General features: G+C 33.0%; 1 protein-coding gene and 1 long non-coding RNA gene across 3 annotated transcripts; one reads left to right on the top strand and one right to left on the bottom strand.

Moving 5' to 3' along the window:
- Window positions 1–1343: 1343 nt before the first annotated feature.
- On the bottom strand, window positions 1344–13713 carry LOC144558836 (ABC transporter B family member 2-like). Of its 2 annotated transcripts, none has more exons than XM_078307741.1 (13): window positions 13236–13713; window positions 12886–12940; window positions 12602–12777; window positions 8819–9019; window positions 8171–8434; window positions 7479–7739; window positions 6640–6919; window positions 5855–6237; window positions 4682–5091; window positions 4220–4461; window positions 3446–3693; window positions 2781–3193; window positions 1344–2207 (listed from the first exon to the last, which is right to left on the bottom strand). In XM_078307741.1, exons 4-13 carry the CDS (start codon window positions 8890–8892, stop codon window positions 1657–1659), a joined length of 3126 nt encoding a protein of 1041 aa, XP_078163867.1. In that variant the 5' UTR covers window positions 8893–9019; window positions 12602–12777; window positions 12886–12940; window positions 13236–13713; the 3' UTR covers window positions 1344–1656. The 2 variants fall into 2 exon arrangements, with proteins under 2 accessions (XP_078163867.1, XP_078163866.1); XM_078307740.1 differs by having other exon boundaries at window positions 8171–8430; window positions 13236–13711.
- On the top strand, window positions 3091–8156 carry LOC144558837 (uncharacterized). Its single transcript, XR_013513003.1, has 4 exons — window positions 3091–3218; window positions 3451–3648; window positions 7516–7759; window positions 7864–8156. It is a non-coding gene; the product is annotated as an uncharacterized LOC144558837 (long non-coding RNA).
- Window positions 13714–23792: the final 10079 nt, after the last annotated feature.

Raw genomic sequence — 23792 nt, forward strand, 5'->3', positions numbered from 1 at the left:
GCCTACGGGGCTTTTAGTAATGAGAAAAGGTAACGTCCTCCGACCACAGTCCCCTGAAAATTCTCGCGTATAAAATTTTTCTCTTTTTAGCTTAGTTCTGACGTGTTTTTTCCGCCACGCGCTTTCAACTGCCATAACCGGCAACAACGCGGTCCCCACTACTACAGCCGCCATTTTTCCTATTTAAGCCCTTCATTTTTTTACCACTTTCTTTTTTTAAAAAATTAAATCGTTTTTTGAACCTTCTTTCCTTTTCTGATTTGATTTTTTTCCTTTTCTTTTTCTTCTTTGTTTCAATCGAGTATTGAATCACAGAATCGAAGATCAGCGTCTCCTCTTGTTGTAATTTTAGTGCCGTTTGTCTATTTAATATCATCGTTGAGGAGCATCAGTATTGTCTATTTTCTCATTCAATATGTATGTTCACAGGATAATATGTATACGTACAAACTGTTGAATAGAGACCTTCTAGAAGGTGCCAAAAAAAATTATCGAATAATTAAAATAAAAATATAATTTAAAAAAAAAAGAATTTATGGGTATATTTGTAGAATTTAAATTTGGTCCCTGTTCGATATATACATTTTAGAAGGTGGTCGTTCAATATCTTCTAGAAGGTGATCCTCAGTTTAACTGTCGATTGTACTTCAATTGTACTTTGTTTGTTGACCACGCGTTTTCAACAGCTTTCACGCATTTTCATCTGGGACCACGCAGTTTCATCTGCAGAACATCCATTGAACTTGTTTATAGGATTATTTTCATAATATTACAGGATCTAATGAACTTGTTTATAGGATTAGTGTAAAAAGTCTAGAGATTTTCAGGGGACTGAGGGCCGAGTCGCTTCCTTTAGTAATAGACTAAGAACATCAAATGAACAATGCGACGTCTCTTGGTGATACGAGGTTAGGCTGTATGTTTGTAAGTGGATAAAAGTTGGTAAGGTATTGGAACTCTTTTCTACAGACATCTTGCATAAATAGAATTACAAATCCAAAACTCGGCTGAGTTTGAGGTCTTATATATATAGGTCGGTCTGACAGATCGGCGTATGGAAGCGGTGACAGCCTCATAGTAGAGAACTAGAGATCACCATAGTGTGTGATTGTCTCGAGCTTGGGCTGGATCCGCCTGTGAGGTTTGCCGAGCAGGCTTTCATTGGACCGTTGCGGGATGTTTCGGGTCCAACAACGTAATCGGACTCGGGAGAGATACCCGACCCACGGGTAGTCCATGGGCCTTCGGTATATGGTCCTATCACTTGGGCTGGAATCAGCTTTTAAAGGTGAGATTTATATCAAGAACAAAAGCGCCTTACGTGTGCACTATCAGACAAAATATTCAAACAATTAAAGGATCATAATGCTTCAATTGAAATAAACAGAATCCAAATAATATGCTACTGAAACTAATTTCATCAATGTACAGTAGTCCAAAAGAATATTTCCTTTCATGGTTTCTTTATAGTTTATACTCACCAACTAAAATAATAATTTTAACAAGTTCACAAAAAATAGAAAAAACAAATTATGGCCCAAATAAATCCTATATCTCCCTTCACACTTATAAACCATCAAACAAGCCCGTTTTCGTTATGTGATCCGAAAAAGAGCTCACTAATTGGTTCCAAATCTAAACTTACATTTACTTGGTTTATGGTTGTTGTTGCTGCTGTTGTTGTAAATTAATAAGTTTATAATAAGCTCCATTTTTCATCTCAACTAAACTTTCATGACTGCCTTGATCAATGATCTTCCCATCCTGAAGCACTGATATAACATCAGCATTTTTAATAGTCGAAAGCCGGTGCGCCACTATGACAGTGGTACGGTTCTTCATGACCCTATCTAGAGCTTGTTGTACCACCCTCTCTGATTCCACATCCAACGCACTTGTCGCCTCATCCAACAGCAAAATAGCAGGGTTTTTTATAATTGCACGTGCGATGGCAATGCGTTGCTTCTGGCCACCTGACAGCTGGACCCCGCGCTCACCAACTTTCGTGTTGTAGCCCTCCGGCAGGGCACTGATGAAGGAATGTGCATTTGCGAGTTTCGCTGCCTCGACGACCTCAGCTTCAGTAGAACCATCCTTGCCATAGATAATGTTCTCGTATATTGTGGTTGCGAAGAGCGCAGGTTCTTGTTGTACCAGGCCAATGTGTCTTCTTAATGATTTCAGTTTTAGCTTCTTGATATCCTTGCCTGGAACAAAGGATTTACAATAATTTCAGATTTGAAGCTATTTAAAAGTTAAATAACACAAGGGATTAAGGGTGATACAATACTTGACAATTGAGTTGTGTACAAAATTTTAGTTCTTGTTTCCAGACCAGGTCTATTTAAATTTATCTCAAGTAGACCTTCAAAATCTGTAAAACATCCAAATACCCTTGAAAACCATTTGATTTTCAAATGGCAGAACTTCAATTATTTTTAAACCTTAACCCTCTCTATGTGCTTTTATTGTTCCCCGTTATTTTTGGAACTTGTGAGGGAAAAGGACGACGGAAGAGTGTTTGAGCAAATTAGTACAATATATGGAGTCTACATTCTCTGAGGTAATATAAAATTTCTGTTTAGATCGGGATCGTCCGATCAAAATCCGGATCAATCTGGTCCGAGGTGGAATGTACAAGCTCCCTTTAATATTTGTGATGATTGTGCGGATTATAATCGGACGCTCCAGATCTAAACGGAAATATTATGTTACCTTAATTGAATGGAATTCCAATTTATAGAGAGTATAAAGTGTAAAATGGTTAAAGCAGAACATACCGTCAACCATAACCTTGCCAGAAAGGGGATCATAAAATCTCAGAATCAATGCCAGAACAGTACTTTTTCCAGACCCGCTCATACCCACCAGTGCCATGCTCTTCCCGACCTTCATCTTCAAATTAAAGTCTTTAAAAATTACCGCCTCAGGCCGGGCCGGGTACCTGAACTCCACCCCTCTCAATTCAATCACCCCATCAACTTTGCTAAGCTCCTCTCCACTGTCAGCCGACACCTCGGTCTTTCTGTCGAGCACTTCAAAGACTGAGGCTGCCATCTGGTTCCCTTTTATGATGTCTGGTGCCAGTGCCAGTGTTTCTCCCATGGCAAGTGCAGTTACAATCAGAACCATGAAGGATTTCATGATTGATTTGAAGGTTGCTTCTCCTCTCCCCATCAGAACAGAGCCGTACCTGTTGCGCACATAAGGTGTTTGATGTAATGATTCCAATCACATTAACTTTTATGTTCATTTTTTTTCTCTCTTTCTGTATCTTACCCAAGGTTCTAATGTCTGGCTTCAGCATTTAGTAGCTGAACGGTACTATTATGTACCAGCTCTCTAGATAGTATTGGTTTCTACTTTCTACCAATTAGGCAGGCTGGTACTAAAGTTTTTCAATACCACAAATCATTCAGTTTAAATTCTGAACTCTTGATCTTACCATAGAGCGAGTCCATAACACGAGAAGAGAAAGAATTGGGAGACACCATAGAATATTCCTGCAGCCTGGCCCCGACGAAAAGAGCGTTTGGCTGGTTCCCTCAACTCATCGGCATACATTTTTATCACTTTCTCCTCAGAACAAAATGCAGCCACTGTTCTAATGTTGCTTACAGCTTCAGCTGCCAGCATGTTTGCCTTGAGGTATGTCTTTCCCATGTCCACTCCATATCCTTTCATGAATAGTTTCTGTTTGATGATTTGTTTAGAAGGTTGTTAGTACTGGTACACATTTAATTTCAATTTGGTGCAAATTTTGTAAAATCCTAAAATCCAGATAAGAGCTAAGCACCACACACACTTTTTGGAACAAAAGTACTACAAACGTACCACCAGTTTTTATTTCAACAGAAACATATCATTTTTACAAGCAAATAAACAACATCTGATAAATCAAAATTACATCATCAGTTCATAACCCTTAAGACCCCTGTACCCCTGTGAGCTTCATGTCTTTGGTCGCAGCAAGATAAAAGCAGAGCCAGAAAGCTCCGTCCATTAAAATATAGAAAGTGTGGCATCACAGATTTATTCTTAGTATTATCCCTTAAAATGCAAGCACCACAGACACTAGTTCACATAAATAGAATTAAAACCTATGTGAATCTAGTTGTCCGTATTATATTTGTATGAACTCTCTGTGAAGTTGAATGATTTTTTTATTCAAATTCACATAAGAAAAAAATTAAGAGTGATAAAACTTGAATGGAAGTACCTCACTGATGTGACCGCTGATCATGAGTGGGTAGGTGGCAATGACAACAAGGGTGATACGCCAGTTGAGGATGAAGGCAATGACAAGAGATGTGACGATCATGCCAACATTTTGCAGCAGAATTGTTGCCCGGTCAACGACTATTGTTCGAAGCAGTGTTGCATCTGTCTCCAGCTGAGATGAAAGCATTGTGCTTGCATGGTTTGCTTCATCAAACCACCCTATCTCATTCTTCAGGATGGCTACAAATTAAGAAGAAATTAAAATCATAGTTAACCTACTTTACTTATTTTGGTGCAGTACTTTGCTGTACTAGTCAGTGGCATGATTGAATTAAACCAAGTCTAGCAGTCAACTTGTGTTTGAATCATAATGAAACTGTATCTTAGGAAACAAATCAAAAAATTGAATTGTCTATCCAACGTGCAAAAGAGAAAGAGAGAGAGTTGAAATGCAACCTACCTGCAAACATCCTCTCTCTGACCCTAAGAGTCAGCCTCTCTCCCACGATACCAAAGTTAAGGTGCACCAACACATGAAATATAACAGTCAACACTGCACCACCCAAGAAGAGGAATGCTATCTTTTTCACCTCCCTCTGTGTCTCCTCCCAGCCCATGTAGTATGATACAAGTGCTTGCGTAACACCAAGTGCGAAAAGTGGCATTTGAGCTCCGGTCACGAATGAGCTAAGCGTACCAACCATGCCGTACATCCAGTCAGGGCGTACCATCCCGTATAATTTTCTCATAGATACAGGGCGAGGCCTGGATGTGTCATAGCCAGGCTCGGCATATCGGCTGATTGAGTCCTTGTCTGACCGAAAACTACCTCCCAAGCTCCGGCCTGATAGCTCCCTTGAATACTTCGAACTATTGGACAAAATTATAAATAAGAAGTCAAGAATTGAAGTTGGGAAAAAATGATCAATTAAAGGTCTTAATGAAGGCTTTATTAAATAAAGAACCAGTTATGCTTCAAATTTAAAATACAAAGGATCCTAATTATGTTTTTAATAGTTAAGGGATCTTACACAATATTCTAGCGGGGTTTCAAAGAAGTTACTGTGGTGACTCTATTATTGAAATAAGAGCATTGCAGTCATTCTTTTTTATTTTCTTAATCATATCTGCTTTTAGAAAAACATGGATATTTACTATTTAGTCCTTTTTTTAAAAGAAATAATCTCAAGGTTACAGATTCCATTGAAAATGAAACCGTAATATTAAGATTTTAAATTGGTCCGTGGTTGTCCTCGGGCACTACACAAAATTATGATCTGCACATACTCCTAATCTCCCTTGTACAGTTGTACTGGCTGGTACCAAAAGTGTCATGTCCCTCTCTCTGTATTTACCCTCAAAAACATCCACAAAACAAAAGAGAAAGGGAACATAGATACAACGATAACAGATATATAGTGGACTGGCCAGATCAGCTTCAGCACTCCTTAGTGCTTGAAAGCTGCATCTGATCTGAACCACCTAATGTAAACATAGAAACATAACAAAGAGTGAACGTAAATAAACAAAGAAATAAAAGTAACAGCTTGGCAACCACCACCACGAGATGATGTCAAGTTTCTACTATGGACTTTGCATCATACAGGCATGCTTATTTAAACATGAGGCATACCTTTGATGACGTATGCTGGCACTCTCAGAGAGCGATGGCCGCTGCTTCAGTTGTGCGGCCTCTTGCATATGTACAAGGGATGCATATGCGCTCCCAGGTGTTGCCATAAGCTGATCATGGGTCCCAGTCTCCACGATTCTACCTTCTTGAACCACAGCAATCATATCTGCATTTCTAATTGTTGATAAGCGGTGGGCAATCACGACTGTTGTTCGGCCTACCATCACTCGGTCGAGAGCCTCTTGTACGCTTTTCTCAGACTCAGCATCAAGTGCACTTGTTGCCTCATCTAGAAGGAGAATTGAAGGGTTTTTTAGGATGGCTCGAGATATGGCGATCCGCTGCTTCTGACCACCCGACAGCTGGATTCCACGTTCTCCTACCTATCATAATTCTGTGCTATAAGCAGTAGGCATGCATTCTGTTTGATTTTTTTTTGTATGAAACAAAATGATTGCTAACATATTATCAATGATAGATAGTGGCGTGAAATTACAGGTTCACTATGACTTATTATATTTTTATTATGTTTATATTTATATTTTTTGCATTCTTCCGTAGTTATTAAAAGTCAGGATCTAATATGAAATGGAAATATGAAAATTCTTTAGACTAATATTCCTGTGAGAATAAATATTAGGGACCACTAATCTCTGATCTTGTCACCTAATTGTTGAAGCTGTGCTCAAAATATTCAGTACACAACATGAATTTCAGCAGAAAATTTGTGTACCTCATAGCAATCATATTTTGGGAACAAGCCCTGATTTATGAAAAACACATACCTGTGTTTCATACCGATCAGGCAAGTGATTGATGAAGGTGATTGCTTCGGAGAGCTTGGCAGCATGGTTTATGTCGTTTATAGTGGCTTCATCCTTTCCATACAAAATATTTTCACGAATGCTGGTTGCAAAGAGTGCAGGCTCCTGGTTGACAAGTCCGATCTGGTTCCTGAGCCACTTAATGTCAAGCCCCTTTATATTGTGCCCATCAAGCAAGATTGATCCCGCCAATGGCTCATAAAACCGCTCGATTAGTGATACCACAGTGCTCTTCCCAGATCTGTTTAGAACAAAATGAACTTATTTGGACCTACTTCTCTTGTTTGTTTTAATAATGTCATAAGCAACTGATGATATGAACGTAATTCTTATTGGTCCAACTGGAAAAATAATAAACTAATTATCTTTTTTTGAAAACTTGGTAGTAGCTACCAAGATTCGTGAGGGGGAATCGAACTCTCGACTTTTGGGTATTACAACTCTAGGACATTTTCCTAGCCAATTGTGCTACCTCCCCTTTCTCAATTATCAAACTGTAAAAATATGAGTGATTATTCTTGAACGTGCAAGGAGCCAAAATAGTTATCTTCTCTTTTTTTTTTTTATTCAATGCATTAGCAATGACCTTGCTATGGTTTTCCCTTTGAGCGCCTTGCTCTTTTTCTTTTTTGTTTTGGTTTCCTTCAAGTTTCCAGTGTATGTAGGACAAGGTTTATATCCATGCCATTGAATCAGCCTAAAACACTTATTCTAGAGGATAATTTTTGGCATACTTTTTTTAGTTTCATCAGTAATACTAGAAAAGTTTTTCTTTATACAGTAATAGGCTTATATCATACCCACTTCCCCCTACTAATGCCACGATTTTGCCGGCAGGTATTTCAAGGTTAAGCCCATTGAAGATGAGAACATCAGGCCGAGAAGGGTAGCTGAACTTCACTGCAGAGAACTGTATGCGGCCTTCAACAGATGGCAGTGTCTTTCCTGACTTGGCACTTGTCTTATTTACAGTGTTTCTCTCTATCATCTGAAATATCGGGTACGCGGCAGTTCTTGCACGGAGGAATGTCGAGATATTTGGTGCTGCTAGACCTAGAGACCTTCAAAGCAAAAAAAAAGGGTAATACAAGTTAATTGATTGATTGATTGATTGATTTTAAAGAAGAAGAATCATATTAACAGCCTTTTTTATCATATTAAAGAATTTTGTTTGTATTGTAACAGTGCCTGCTGCAGTTGTGTTTTATGATTTTTTTCTTCTTTTCTTTATTTTGTCATTTGAAATTTTCAGATTAGTACAACTAGATGATGCACAAATCTCTGGCTAAAGCCATTTCAATATATATTTATATATTTAAAGGCAAGCATCTCATTCCCGGCCCTCTTCTTATGTATTGATCTTTAGTTAAAAACAGGCATTTCTTTTTTTTATCATCATTTGTTTCTTTGGATTCATTTTTAATCTACTACTATTTTCTATCTTTGTAGAATAAATTTCATCGAAAGAGTTTGAGAGAGAAAGAGAGCTTACAATCCAGAAATGACAACATTCAGCATAGTAGTGAAAGACTCCCCACCATTTGATATATTTTTGTGCACCACAATGCTCGTGTACCAGACAAGCAATGCCCATGAACAAAATAGTACGCAATGCACTGACCCAAGACCAAGCCCTTTCGCCAGCCCTCCCTTCTTGCCGTACTTGTATGTTTTTTTCAATGCATCTCGGTACATCCGAACTGCTTTCTCCTCCCCAACAAATGCTTGTACTGTACGCACATTCCCTATCACCTGTCTTAATTGACTTGCAATTAAAATCTTGATTTGAGAAGAGTTATCACAAGGGTTTGCTTTAAACTTTTGAAAGTAACAATCATACCATATTTTTCTTGTTAATGTAACTTTTTTTGTTATCTTCAATAAGGGGTATAAATTAATGTGAAAGGAAAAGTATGCCCGTCAAAATATGACAGTTCTATCTTTAAACAGCCATCTCCCCCGATCAAAACACATGTAGGGTTAAGTTCTGATGGACACTGATGGTCACTGATGGTCAGAATGTTTACTGCAACTTTGACAAAATGTGGGTGGTTGTTTGACAATATTCATGAAATTGCAGAGTTAATTTGCAGGGAATGCTCATTAACATGTACGTTTATGGTAATAACTAGAGACGCACCTCTTCAGCAATTTCTCCGGCTTTAACATATGACTTGCGAACACGCGCCATGAGCCCGATGGTGACGTAAGCATATATGCCACCAGCAATGGCAATAAGTGGGACGATTGACAGTGTAACCAAGCTGATCTGCCAGACGCGTGCAAATCCAATTGCAAATCCTACTATAAACCTGCTTATGTAGTGCATGAAGTTCCCAACCTAGAAGTGAAGGGAAATAAAAGTTATTGTAAATCTGTTAATAGTAAAAAATATGAGGTTGGTTTCTAGAATTTCACATGATGTTACTAATTGGTAGTATATGCGTTAAATGTGAGCATATCTACTTTTTATTTTGGCATTTTAGTGTTGCAAAGTGAAATTACTGGTAAACATAGATGCAGAAATATTGGCAATAAAAGTTTTGAAACTTTAATTTTTTTTTTTATGCAGTTTATATATTCTGCTTGAAATAGGAAAAGCTAATTGGCTTTTGTACCTGTAAGATTCTCTTATAATTAAATTTGAACATAATTGTTTTATTTTCTTTAATGCATGTTAGCTCTTCAAACTTTGCAATCTCACACATGAATTGCTCTTGTGCTACTAGAAACATCCTATGTTCTTAATAGATGGCACTCAGCCTGTTGCACTATAATGCTCTATTGTTCTAACTTACCTTGATTTGGAATTCTTACTAAAGGTGGTAGTGTATGGACCACTCATTTATGTGCCTCTAATTAAAAAAAAAAATAGTGAAAAAAGAAATTGATGTCCCTAACAGCAACATGCTTATAAGAAGAGAAATTGTAAGGTTTCTTTTTAGATGCTGAGTAATTATTAGGTTTCCTTTTGGGTACACTATGAAAGGAAAACCATATCATTTTCCTGGAAATTTGGTGATATCTTCTTTGCTATGGCAGTAAAGAAACAGCCTGAATCTGGGAATAGGCTTACATGTTGTTGTAATGAGTTACATGAGAGACTATTTATTACTGTTCGATTTAATTTTTTTTTTTTTTTAGGAAAAGCCCTGAGGCGTACTGTTCAATTTAATGTGGTCACAACTTATGAATTCCCCTTTATTACTGTTCGATTTAATGTGGTCACAACTTATGAAATTGTATTTGCTAATAAATATTCCTGTAAGACGGTACATATGAAGCACAGAAGCAGCAATTGCATTTACTATGCAATCCATATCTAATGATAATATGCCAACTGTATACAAAATAGCAAAAGCATATTGAGGGAGGCTATGGTACTACCCATAGCACACTTTAATCCGTACTACGATCCATATCTTTATTTTCAATGTATAAATAGTCGATCCGAAATGTACTTGGAAATTAAATTTTACATTTTTTATATTTTTAAGAATATTTTACTATTTTTTAGAGGGGTAGAAAATTATTACTTTCGAATGATTTAGAATCTTTAAATCAAGTGTTTCTGGAATTCAGATCCTCCCGGTACCGTAATAAGGAATCTTTTAGAATTAGTGGATCTGTACCGCTCTTTTTACCTTGGCACAAATCTCAAACCCCAATAATCTGCCCATGTGCTAGCTCGAATCTCAAAGCAGTTGGGAGTTAACAATAAACTGTATAGTGAGGGGAATCTTTTACGGTACTTGGGAGGATACTTGCCCATATTTAATGGCGGAGGCAGTATGGACCAGGGTGGGCACCCGCCTACCTCTAGATTTTAATAATTACCTATAAATCCATATAAAATTAGATTATTGCCTACCTCTATTTCGGTTTATTGCCTACCCCTGCCGCCTATTTGTGGCTTGATTCAGTCTTTTTCGTATCAATTTTGAATTTAACAAAAATGAGTTTTGTTGATTTGGAAAAAAAGTGAACGGAGACTCTTTGGAGAAAATTAATAATTAAATAAAAAAATAATAACTATTTTTAATAATTTATTTTTTGCCTACTTCTGATAAAAATCCTGACTACGCCACTGCCCGTATTTCTGTATCTATCTAAAAAATAGTAAATAATTCTAGAAAATATAAAATTGTCTTGAAGAACATTTGTATATAGAGATCATGATGAACAGTTCAAATCGACCATTTAGACTTTGAAAATAAAAATATAGATTCATAGTACGGACCAAAGTACGCTATGCATAGTATTGTAGCCACACACACAAAACATTTGTTCTTAACATCTCATTCCTTACGGATTATTCTCAAAAAAAAAAAAATCTCATTGGGTCCAAACTAACTACATTGTATACTTCTAGATATATTTAATACCATAATAAAATGAAATTACTTTTATGAAGAACTTGTATGGATTAAAATTAAAACATTGTATACATTTTAAGGATATAAACACTTGGATTATAATATTTCTTTCTGTAAAGATTTTCTTATCTTTTGGAATTACATTGTTGTTGTTTTTTTCCAAAAAAAATAAAAATAAATAAATAAAAGAACATAAAAGAATGCATGATTAACGGTTGCTGTCCTTTGTAATTTTTTAGCAAGAATAACTATTATCATCTACTAAATCTGCATCATAATCAATGCATGTAGATTGGACAACACAAAAGGATCATAGGTAGCAGGATAGAAAGAAAAAGGTATAAATAAATAAGGACCAATTAAATCGGTGCACTGGACCTACAGCGTATATAAGTTGTAAGATTGGTTGGGATATAATAGCCGTTGATCAATTCTGAACTTCATGTGGGCCCATTAAATGTGGCTTTCTTAATTTTCGTCCTTTCTTCTGGTGCAATTTAACATCAGTTGCAATTTTTTGTCAGGGCTTGTTGGTGGTATTTTTTTGATAAAAAAGGGAATATTCCAAAATTTTACAACTAGTACGTAACAATATATCTCGTGACAGATCAAACACCTTCAAATTGTCCGATTTCTAAGTAAGCTTTAGATAAATATTATATAATACAAACCATTTGTCAAGTTACAGCTTAATTAATTTAATTTTGAAATATACTATATAGCTCTAAAGATATAGACAGAGCTTATTTGTCTTCATGCAGTGCATCAGTATTCAGTTATATTTTTTTTTGTTGTCTTGTGCGCGTTATATGAACTGAAAGTCTGAAACGAGCTCTATCAAATTTTTTTATTCAAAGTTTGAATGACTTCACAACGAAAAAGTTCAGAAGGAAATAAAATTTTGAAAGTTAGTCAAAAGAGATAAATATGTATGATGTATCTAATATTATATATATTTTCCCAATACCCCTCATACAATAAATATCTAGCAGCCTCTGCTAGACTTTGAAAAAAAAAAAAAAAAAAATACTCATACAATAAATGCTTCCAACAACTCTCTTACCAGTTACCTGTACCCCTTTTAATTATCCTTAATTAGTTAATGCTATATACCCACAAAAAGGAACTTCCAAAGTAAGCCAATATTGTATTCACATCTAATGTATTAAATAAGTAGATAACATTATTAAGAAATTATTAGGTTATTAGTACCTAGCTACTTTAATCATAACATGGGTTGTTTCAAAAAGAATGAGGAGTATGAATTTTTGAAATTTTAATAAATAATTAAGCTTGAATAGACTAGACCCTTGTTTTCCAAGAAATTTTTCTGAAGAGAAACGAAATTTTCAAAGTTTCCATACCAAAAATTGATGGAATAAGATTTTAGTGATATATATAAAACAATTTGACTCAGAAAAATTATTCCAGATTTCCCTCAAATTTCCCTCCTCTAGTAGATTCAAATCAGAACAATATTTAACCAAACAAAATAAAATCAATTCATGAAGCAAAGCAATTTCCAAAATATGTATATGTGTGCATACCTTTTCAGAGATGGCATCTTGAACTATGATTATATCACTGGTGATTGCATTTATCACCTCACCTGTTGATGCCTCTGTGTCAAATACACTAATATCTTGATCAAGCATTGATCTCAAGTAAGCAAGTCGCATCTTTGCTGCTTGTCTTTCTCCTGTATACATCCAGCATGCCACCTCTAGGTTCCCCCCCCCAAAAAAAAAGAAAAAAAAAATTCAAATTTGCTTCATCTTCCAATAATTAATATGTAAATCTAATTAAGCTTGTTATATTTTTTTTAGCGTACCTGTCCATGACGAGAACAAAATTACGATACTCAGATAGACAAAATCCAGTGAGTACTGCAAAAAGTAAATAATGAAAAGAAAAGTTTAAGAGAATTAAAATATTGTAAAATTAAAGGCAATATTTTGTATGTAAAATGCATGGTTTATTAACAAACTATGAGAAATATCCCCTCCTTGTGTACTATAGTTTTGTTTCCATATTGATGAAAAACAATATTAATTTTGTATTTCTTCATTTTGGTATTGTCATTACCAGCCTTGTTGCACTGCTAATATATAAATTTAAATCAGTTTCTTGTAGAACAAAAGAACACTGATTTAAGCAAGACATTCTACCAAGTTCCAGTACCTTAGCTACCCGGTGAGAGACCGAGGCGGGGAAGAGATAGGCAATTCCAATTAGGTTTATGAGCTTGCCGAAAAATATGAAGAAGACGGGAACCGAGGCACCGTGCGCACACGCACCAATCGAACCTATTGTCATCAGAAGATAGTCCCATTTGTCGGCGAAGGAAAACAGCTTGAGGAACGGCACCTTCGGCGACTTTTTCTTGCTACTGTTGTGATCATTTGCACTTGATCCATTTTTACCAGCTCCATTTGGGTCTTCATGGTTTTTCTCTGAGCCTACTACAAAGCTCATCCTCTTTGAGTCTTTCTTCCCTTTGGTTTTTGTTTTTGTTTTTTGTTTTTATTTAGGTTTTTATTGTTTATTCAAGATCAGTGTTCCAGGGGTACAGATGGTTTTAAATAGTGCTCAGTGAGCTACTTAATGTGTGAAGGCCAAAAACAGTCTGAGAGTGTGATGGAGAGAGAAAGAGAGGTGCAAAAAAGGAAAAAAAAAAAAAAAAAAAAAGGTGAAGAGAGAGATTCAGACAGAGAGGTGCAATTAGTGTGGCTAAACAAACGGTTGACAATATAACTTTGTTAGCAACATGTATACACAGTAATGTAGTTGTTAGTTAAATGTTTCAGCAAAGTAAACATTGTACGCTAACACATAAAATTAATGATATCAGAGGAACAAAAAAAATTCCTCAGATAATAAGAAATAACACTATTAATTGATATATAGGTGTTGAAAGTTACGGAAGATAAACTGATGCTCAAAGTCTGACCACTAATTAACCTACACACACATATTTAATATATATAAGAGAACTAAGTTATATACAAACTTATAAAAATTAATTAAATTTCAATAAACATAACTAAAAAAATTTTAATTATGAGGTGACTGAATGTAGTTGTTAATTAAATGTTGCAGAATGCAGAATGGAGATCTGAAAATGATGTTCTCTGTTGAATTGCCCAATAAAAAATGTACATCAATTTCGACTTAAGAATTTTGAATTAAGGGTTTAATTATGTGTGAGCCAAATCAACATCTTTATTACGTAATTACGCCATGGTACAGAAGTACATTTAATTTTAATAGCCTTTTAGTTGAATGCAATACATAGTTAAAATGATTTCAAAGGAACAACATATTTTTCTGAAATGAAGGAATAATATTTTAGTTGATAGGTACTGTTGAAAGTAACAGAAAATAAATGAGGCTCAACGAATTACAGTTGGACCCTGAAAGCAATGGCAGAATTAGAAAATAAAGATTGAAAATAATACTTAAAATATATAATGTGTGGCTATTTGAATTAGAAATTAGAACTCAATAAGTTCCTGCAAAGTGAATTTTTAATCACTTATAAATTATAAACACACTTTTAATATTTTATGAGAGCTAAATTATATAAAAACTTAAAAAAGATTCAATAAAATTTTGTTATACATAATTAAAAAAATTTAAATTACGAGGTGTGGAAGTACCTTCGGGCGGTAATTATTTCCTGGTCTGACGGTAGATATGCCGAAATTTTTAATTAAATATACCACTGTCAAAAAAAAAAACAAAAAACAAAAGATCAATGAAATTGGAGAATTCAAAAAATACCAGGGCCGCAATGACAAATGACAGCTCTATTCTTGGGGGTGCCATTTGTTGTTGCGGCCCCTAAAAAACCAAAAAACTCAGCATATTTAAATGAATTATTTTATTTTTGAGGGGCCGCAACAACAAATGACGGTCCCCCAAGAATAGAGCTGCCATTTATCATTGCGGTCCTGGTATTTTTTGAATTCTCCAAAATTTGTGAGTTTTTTATTTTTTTAATTTTTTGTGAAAATGGTATTAATAAAAATTTCCGGTAGATATGTCCTTGCAGAAAAGAAGAATTACTGGTGAAGCAAAGATAAACACAAGAAAGCAAGTACAATATTAAAAGCAAGAGATGAATTCAGATTAGCAAATACGCGTAGTTTGCTGCTTTATTTGTTCCCCTCAGCAACTATATCTGGTGTGCCAGCTCAGCAGACAACTTGTAAAGGTATTTTTTTGGGGGGAAATTTCACGTATACCCCTCAAAAATTTCAAAATTATGTATTCTCTCATCTAAATTTTGAAATTACATATTTCCTCTCTAAACTTCAAAAACTCACATATTTATCCATTTTATTGTCTTTTAAATTAAAACACATTCTAAATTTATAAAATACCTATTTTACTCTTTTATTGAAAAGCATAAAACGCCCATCTGACTCTAATTTGAATATGAAGGTTCCTCTACTGTCTGAATTGCTTTAAGATTCGTGCATGCAAACACACAAATCTTGAAACAATGTGCACAGATCTTAATGCAATGCACATGGATCAACATTGCTTTGAGATTCGTGGACGCTAGATTAGCACGAATCTTGAAGCAAATACGCAATAATCTTATTGCGATGCGTGCGGATCGGACGGCAGAGGAACCTTTCAGATTCAAATTTGAGTTTGATGGGGCGTTTTATACTTTTAATGAAATGTAAAATTGGTATTATATAAATTTAGAATGAGTTTTAATATAAAAGACAATAAAATGGTTAAATATGTGAGAATTTAAAGTTTAGAGGGGAAATACGTAAGTTTAAAATTTAGAGGGGGGAATACGTAATTTGAATTTTTTTGAGGGGTATACGTGAAATTCCCCCTATTTTTTTTAAACTAATTTCTCTTAATTAAGACCGCTTAATTTCAAATATAGAATTATTAATTTATTATATCAACTTCATAAAATTCAAACATGAAGAAATATTAGCTTTTGTATCACACATTTCCATTTATTTAAATTTGTGTGAAAATTTATTTTTAATTCTTAAAATCCTTAAAAATAATTAATTTAGTCCCTAAATTATTATTTGCGTCAAATTGGTCCTCGATACTTTAAAAAAGAATGAAGTGGTTCTTAAACTTTTTTTACACCAAATCATCCTCTAAAATTTGGAAGGAATCATATTATTCTTTTTTGGAAGGCCTAATATAGTTGTGCATGTATGTGTCTGAATATTGCTATGTATATATATGAAAAGAAATAAATCATTTGTTCTAAACAAACTAACCAGATAGAAAATACAACAATTTTCTTACATATGCTACACAATATTATTTCTTTAAAAGATATAAATGATACTTTGTAAATTTAAAATAAATTTTAATAGGAAAGTCAATAAATTGATAAAGTTGTGAGTTTTTAAATTTTAGAAGGATGAGTATGATATTATGAATTTTAGAAAGAAAAAAAAAATATAATTTTAAATTTTTTTAGGGATATAGATGGCACTATTAAGCCCCATTATGGTAGCATTTTTGGTACTAATTATTTTGTCCCGGCGATTAAGGTCAATTATTAGACGCAAAATCAGAAATTAAGTATATGATTTTCAATTCAGGTTGAGATGATTATTTTTTTAATTAAACCTTAGTCTAGTACTCAGTAGGTGCAAACTAAACATGGTAACTTTATCTGATATAAATACCGTTAAAGTCAAACATATGGTACCGAAATTTTTTATTAATATCCAAAATTAATAATTAATTTACAAATCTACACTTTGTTGGACAGGATTTCAAAAAATCCCGAAACCATGAATTAAAATTGTAGTTTTGGACCTACTTTCCATTAAATTTTTTTACGGTTTTAGCTTCTTTGTTTCTCATCTAAACTGTGAAAGAGGAGGAAGACAAGGACGTGTATTTATAGAACAACTGTCCGAAACCACAAAATTTCCGGACTTAAAATCGCAAAAACATTTAACGGTTTTAGCCCAAAACCGCAAATTTTATTCTAGTCCCAAAACCGGAAATAAAATTTGTGGTTTTGGACTAAAACTGTGAATTTTTTTTTGTAGTTTTCCATCTCCAAAACTGTGACTTAAAATTGCGAAAAGTAGATCCAAAACTGCAATTTTAATTCACGGTTTGGATATGTGTTTGAAATCCCGTGCAACAGGGTGTAAATTTGTAAATTAATTATTAATTTTGAATATTAATAAAAAAAAATCTCGGATAAAAAGTATACACGTATTGCTAGAATTAATAGAAAGACGTACAGAAAAGGAAAATCTAATTGGATTCATTTCAGGTACATGATCTTAAACGGTGATATGGTTTATAAAAATAAAATAAGTACCGTATGAATTGTGATTCCATTATTTATATTTTCAGTATGATATAAGATTTTCCGGATTTCGGTATATTCCTAAGTTCAAATATTTGTACACTTACACGCCCGCATATATTTCAAAATAAAATTGATTGAAGCAACATATCCGAAAGTAATTTCCCTTGTAAAATTAATTTTATATTGATTATTGAATATAAATGATCGGGTGCATCTAATTAATGATTGTTAGTATTTGTCGGTCCAAAGGATATATAGTACAATATTCAACAACATAATTGCAACTGTGGAAATAATTAAGCACATGAATAAATTTATGATTATGGTTATTAGTAGTAGTATTATTAGTATATTATTATTATCATTATAATTATTATTATCAGTATCATTATTATTATTATCATTATTATCATCATTATTATTATCATCATCATCATCATCATTATTATTGTTGTTGTTGTTGTTTCATATGTGAATCATTTATCGGTTTGATGAAAGGTTATCATTTGACATATTTTATTACCAGTGTTTAATACAAACCAAGATATTACTAAGAAAAAAACAATTTCAACCTATCTAAGTGATTTTTTACCTATCTAAAAAAATAGTAAAAAAATTCTAAAAATATAAAATTTGGTTTGCAAGTACATATTCATATAGAGATCATGTTGAATGGTTCGGATCGACCGTTAGGATTTTGAAAACTCAAATATTGAGTCGTTGCATGGAGACCCTCTATACTACTGTACTTACATAAGCATATGAGGGTATCTACTTATAAGTCATTTTTTCGTTTTCAATATCCAAAAAGTTGATCTGAACCGTTAGATGTGATCCCTATATTGAAATGTGCTTGGAGACCAAATTTTACATTTTTTGGAATTTCTTTAATATTTATTAATCATATTTTAAAATTGCTGATCCGATGGTCCAGAAAATTTTACTGTTTACAGCAAAACAGAAATTTTGAAAAATGCTTAATAAATAGTAAACAAATTCAAAAAAATGTAAAATTTGGTCTCCAAGCACATTTCAATATGGAGATCACATCTAACGGTTTGGATCGATTGTTTGGATTTTCAAAATGAAAATACGGCGTGGAGTACAAACGTGTTTTACTCCATAGAGTAGCGTAGCCCATCTCATATATATATATATATATAGGGTCCGGCTAATTTGCTGCCGGTAGCATTTTAGCCGGAGGTGCTGTCGGGTTTTATTTTATTTTGTGATGTTCAAACAACAAATCCAAACCGTTAGATGTTTAATCTATATTATAATCTACTTGGAGACCAAATTTTACATTTTTTGAAATTTTTTTACTATTTATTAAGCTAGTTTGAAAACCGTTGTTTTCAGTAAATTTCTGCAGCATTGAAACATAACAAAAGCAGCTGTTGCTTTTGTTATAAGAAACATAACAAAAGCAAGGGCCCAGATTCGAATTCTTTGAAATAAATATGGACATGTCACAACATATGGCATGTAAATAATTTATATGGAAGTCAACAAAATATTTGGAGTTACCCGTTTTATACCTTTCAACAAAAGTGTGTACGTATTTCAAGTTCCAAGAGAGAAATCCTATAAGATTTAATGTCTAACTGTATATGTACATTTATTTAAGACTTAAGGGAACACAAGTTTTGTAGCTTTTGCAACAGGTCGATAGGTTGGAGAGAAAAATTGGGTCTGGATCCCATAAAGTAACCTAATTTTTGAGTTTTAAATCGGAACCGTCCGATTTGAATTTATCTCTCAGAATATGTGCACCTACTTCGGATAGATTATCACGGATTCAAATCGGATGGTTCTGATTTAAAACCCAAAAATTAGGTTACTTCACTGGGTCTGAACACAGAATGTGAGTAATAATTTAAGGTTGAGAAATAATTAATGAGAGGAGCCAGAAACAGTTGAGCGGGGATGGTTGGAGATTTGAGAGATGAGAGATGAGAGAGAGAGCGGTGAACCGGTGATGGCTACATCAGTACATGGAAAAGAAAGACATTAGGTGTCCCCATTTATTGCACATAAAGGGGCAAGAGAAATCTGTTTGTCATCATCTTCTTATTATTATTATTAGTTAGATTAGTTGATCAATGATCATGTTTGTTTATCTTTTTCTTTCAATAAACAGGAGCTGGTAGGACCTACCACCAAGTTAAAAATAATTTAGTTACTCATAATTAATTTTATTAATTAATTATGCATATTTTCTTTTAAGATTTTATATAATTCAGTTTCTTGTAATTAAAATACAAATTGTGTCTGTAATTTTTTTTTTTTTAAAAAAATCTAACTAAAGATAATATGGTTAATTTTGAGCTTCAGTCTTTCATAGAAAAAGAAAAGCTGTAACAACATAATTCCAATACCTCATATTTTTCATACTTTATCATACCTTATATTTTATATCTTTATTTTCAAAGTTCAAACTGTTGATCTAAACCGCTCAACAGGATATCCATACTAAAATATGCTTGGGGATGAAATTTTATAATTTTTAGAGTTTTTTACTATTTTTTAAGATATATACAAAATCACTGTTTCTGGACCGTTAAAAAAACAGTGATTTCCTAACCATCTAGAAAAAATAGTAACAAATTTCCAAAAATTATAAAATTTCATCTCCAAGCATATCTTAGTATGGATATCATGTTGAATGGTTCGGATTGATAATTTGGACTTTGAAAACAAAGATGTAGAATATAAGGTATGATGAGGTGTGAAAGACATGAAGTATTGGAACTCTCCTCTTTCTTAATATAATAGCATAAGTATTCGGTCAAATTGTTAAAAAAATTAATACATTAGCAAAACTCTCAGGATATATATTAATTTAGTTTTTTTTTTCTCAAAGCAATATTTCTCATCACAGTTTTTAGGTGGTTTATAAAAAATAAAAATAAAAATAAATAGGAAAGAACGTTATAAAGGATCAATGAATGTAAATTGAATGTAAAAAAGAAAATTAGTGTCCGATACACTATTTCAACTAGAACTTGGTGTTCTTAATCAATCTCACCAAATCTATTATTGAACATAATTTCAAAATTTAACAAATTTGTTTTCAAGTTATGAATTCAAGTTGGCTTGGTATAAAGTCGAGCGGTAAAAAAATAATGACAAATGAATATATTATAATTAACTCGTAAAATTTTTTTTCTGGCTTGAATTTATAATAAATTAATTCAAAAATTAATAAATTTTATATGTAAACGTGTAATTCGCAAATTAGATTGGTTTTAATAATTTGGACCCGTTGTTTGAAGTTAATCCGAGAGGTTTTAATAAAGTAAAGTTCTTCGAGATATTTGATGGAATTGTTCGGTAGGATTAAAAAAAAAATCCTTGCCAGAGGAAGTGTTCTTTAAAATATGATAAGATTAGAAATGAAGGTTTAATGTGAAAGAATTATATATTGTTGTATGTAATGATCAAATTACCTGTATTATTGTTGTCATGCAAAATGATTTACTAAAATAAAATATTCACGGAAAGTATTAATATTTACAGCAAACCAAAGAAAGAGTCTACTTATGCCAGTATGTGTACCGAAATTTTTATTAATACCATTGTTTAAAAAAAAATAAAAAAACCAAAAATTATCGGGAAGCAAACTTATATTCTTCTTCCCATTACTGGTAGGGAAGTAACTTGCAAAAGAAACATAGCTATTAATGACAGCTCACATCTCAAAAAGATAAGTTTGCTTCACCAATCATGCTCAAAGAAAAACCAACACCAGGTAAACGAGCCTCCAAAACTTTTGTATAGTAGATTCCATCATCGAATTAGGAAATGAAATCGGCTGAAATCCTCAAGGATTCCAGGACTCTCTAATTTCAAATTCAACCATTTAAGTTTTTCCATACATGAATCTCAAAGCAGAAATATATAGATGATTGGATTGCGAATTCCAGGATCTCTAAAATCTCCATGGATTCCAGCAGATTTGTTTGCTCGAATTAGAAGCCCTCTAAAAATTCAAAAATACACTATAAGTAATATACTGATAATTAGGTTTTTTTTTTTTTTTTTTTTTTTTTTGGGGGGGGCTACAATTCAATCTGCGCTCCTCCAAAAATATGACCGCAGATTGAATTGAAGACCATGATATTTTTTTTAATTCTCTAATTTCAATGGTTTTTTTTTTTTTTTTTGAAATGGTATTAATATTTTTTTTGGATATGTGTAAAAAGGCTAGTACTGACTGGCACAAGCACTAGAACAGAACCATCAATAGAAGGCGCTAGTAAAATATTGTTAAATATATGCTCAATATACACCTCAAATTATAACAGATTCATAAATATGTACTCTATTTGGAACAACCCCTGTCATTATTGAAAGAAAATGACCATATTTGTTTTTAATCTCCACTGTCAAAGTTAAAACTAAAAGAAAAGAAAAGGAAAGGAAAGAAGTTAGATTCTGAGTTTGCAAATTATACTCTTACAAAATCACAAATTAAAAATATACTGAGTCTTCTGATTGGTACAAGTGGTCCAAAGGCTTTAAAAATTTAATTATCTATTAATCGAAGACCTCATTTTAAATGTATATTGATCATTAGCAAAATTCAGCAATTAGTTAGCAAAAAAAAAAAAGAACAGTACGAAAACTGTATATATTCAGGTACAGTATAATGGATAGGAGTTGAGGATAAACAAATGAACATAAATTGACAAAAAATTCATAAAGTTTTATATTCTTATGAGTGTGTAAAATGATGGTTGTTCTTTTGTTCTCTCTAAAGAAAGACAAAATCAATAAAACATGAATATTAGATAAAAGTTTGACAAAGAAATTTGAAATTGTTATTTCTTGTGTTTTTATTTTTCCCTCAATAACCCTCCTCTTTATCCTTCCAAAATAATAGGAATTACACAAGTTACCATAAAATCAAAACAAGCGCATCTTAAACTCACAAATTCAAATTACACAAGTTAAGAACACTCTAGTTCTACTTCACTATTTCTTCAAATTAACATATTTGTAACTGAACTTCAAACATTGCAAAATTCAAATTACATTCTTGAAAACAACGAAACCAGAGAACTAGCCTTTGGTCTAGTGGCAAAGGCACATAGTCTCTATGTGAGAGGTCATGAGTTCGAAACCCAGATGGGAGAAATTTTTTGTTGTAATAACAAGGGTATTAAATAGTTGAGTGGCTTGACTTCCAACCTTTACTCAAAAAAAAAAAAAAACAACGAGGCTACAAGTTGAACACCATGTTTAAACATTTTTGAGAGAAATTGAACCAAGTTTAACACCGAGGCCCTTTTTTAAGAGACCGTTTGTAAAAAATTTCTGAGAATTTTATGTATACTCCTAAAAAATAAATCAAAATTTACATAGTTTCCCTTCTAAAGTTCATGATATTATCTTTATCCTTCTAAATTTCAAAAACTCACAAATTTACTCTTCTATTGACTTTTCTATTAAAACTTATTTTAAATTTATAAAGTACTCATTCTATCCTCTATTATAAAAAAGTGGTATTATGTTTAAGAGAAATATTTAGTCTTCTAATTAATCGGGTGCGAAAGCAAATAGTTCATTTTCATATTTGTGACACACACAATAATATGTCTAAATGTTACTGTATATGCGTCACAAGTAGAGAAATAAACCAATGCCCTCGAAAACCAACTAGTTAGAAAACATACATTTTTCTTACACTAATTACATGTTTTTTTTTCTAATAACCGATAAAAAATGAATACTTTATAAATTTAAAATGAGTTTAAATAGAAAAGCCAATAAATTTAGTCAATTTATGATGAATTTTAGAGGGGGGGTACGTAATTTCAAGATTTTTGAGGGGTATATAAGAAATTCTCCCTTCTTAATTTCATTTTGAGATGTAACTGAGGCCTAAAGCTACACATTGGGCCTATGAAAAAATAGCAACCGTATGAATACTAAAAAGTTTCAACCATGTTTCTTTACCTACTTAGCTGTTTTCATTCAATAGACGACCAAATTTGAGCAAACAAGAACATAAATCTTGATTGGGACAAAACTTAAATTGTTCAACTAATGCAAAAGAGATTGTACCTTTTGGAATTTTAAGTTGATTTAAGCCCAGTATGAACAGTGATGTAGCACCAAATGGTCCAAATATAGTGATAAGCACCAAATATTTGCTGTTACTGTTACTGTAGGCTGGTTCTTCCATCACCAAATATTAAAACTAGATATAGCACCAAATATTTCTAGCTTCAAGAAAAGCCTGAAAGAAGACAATCAAATCAGTATAACCACATATCACATTATGAAATTCAAAGCCTTAATTAATTTCTTCCATTGCTAACAAAAGACAACGAGAAAAAAGAAGAATGAAAGGCAGCCTATGCCACGAGTATGAGACAGGCATTGGCAGATTCACATAAAGATTG

The sequence above is a fragment of the Carex rostrata genome, chromosome 8 (assembly GCF_964058835.1).
Source record: "Carex rostrata chromosome 8, lpCarRost1.2, whole genome shotgun sequence".
Taxonomy (NCBI): domain Eukaryota; kingdom Viridiplantae; phylum Streptophyta; class Magnoliopsida; order Poales; family Cyperaceae; genus Carex; species Carex rostrata.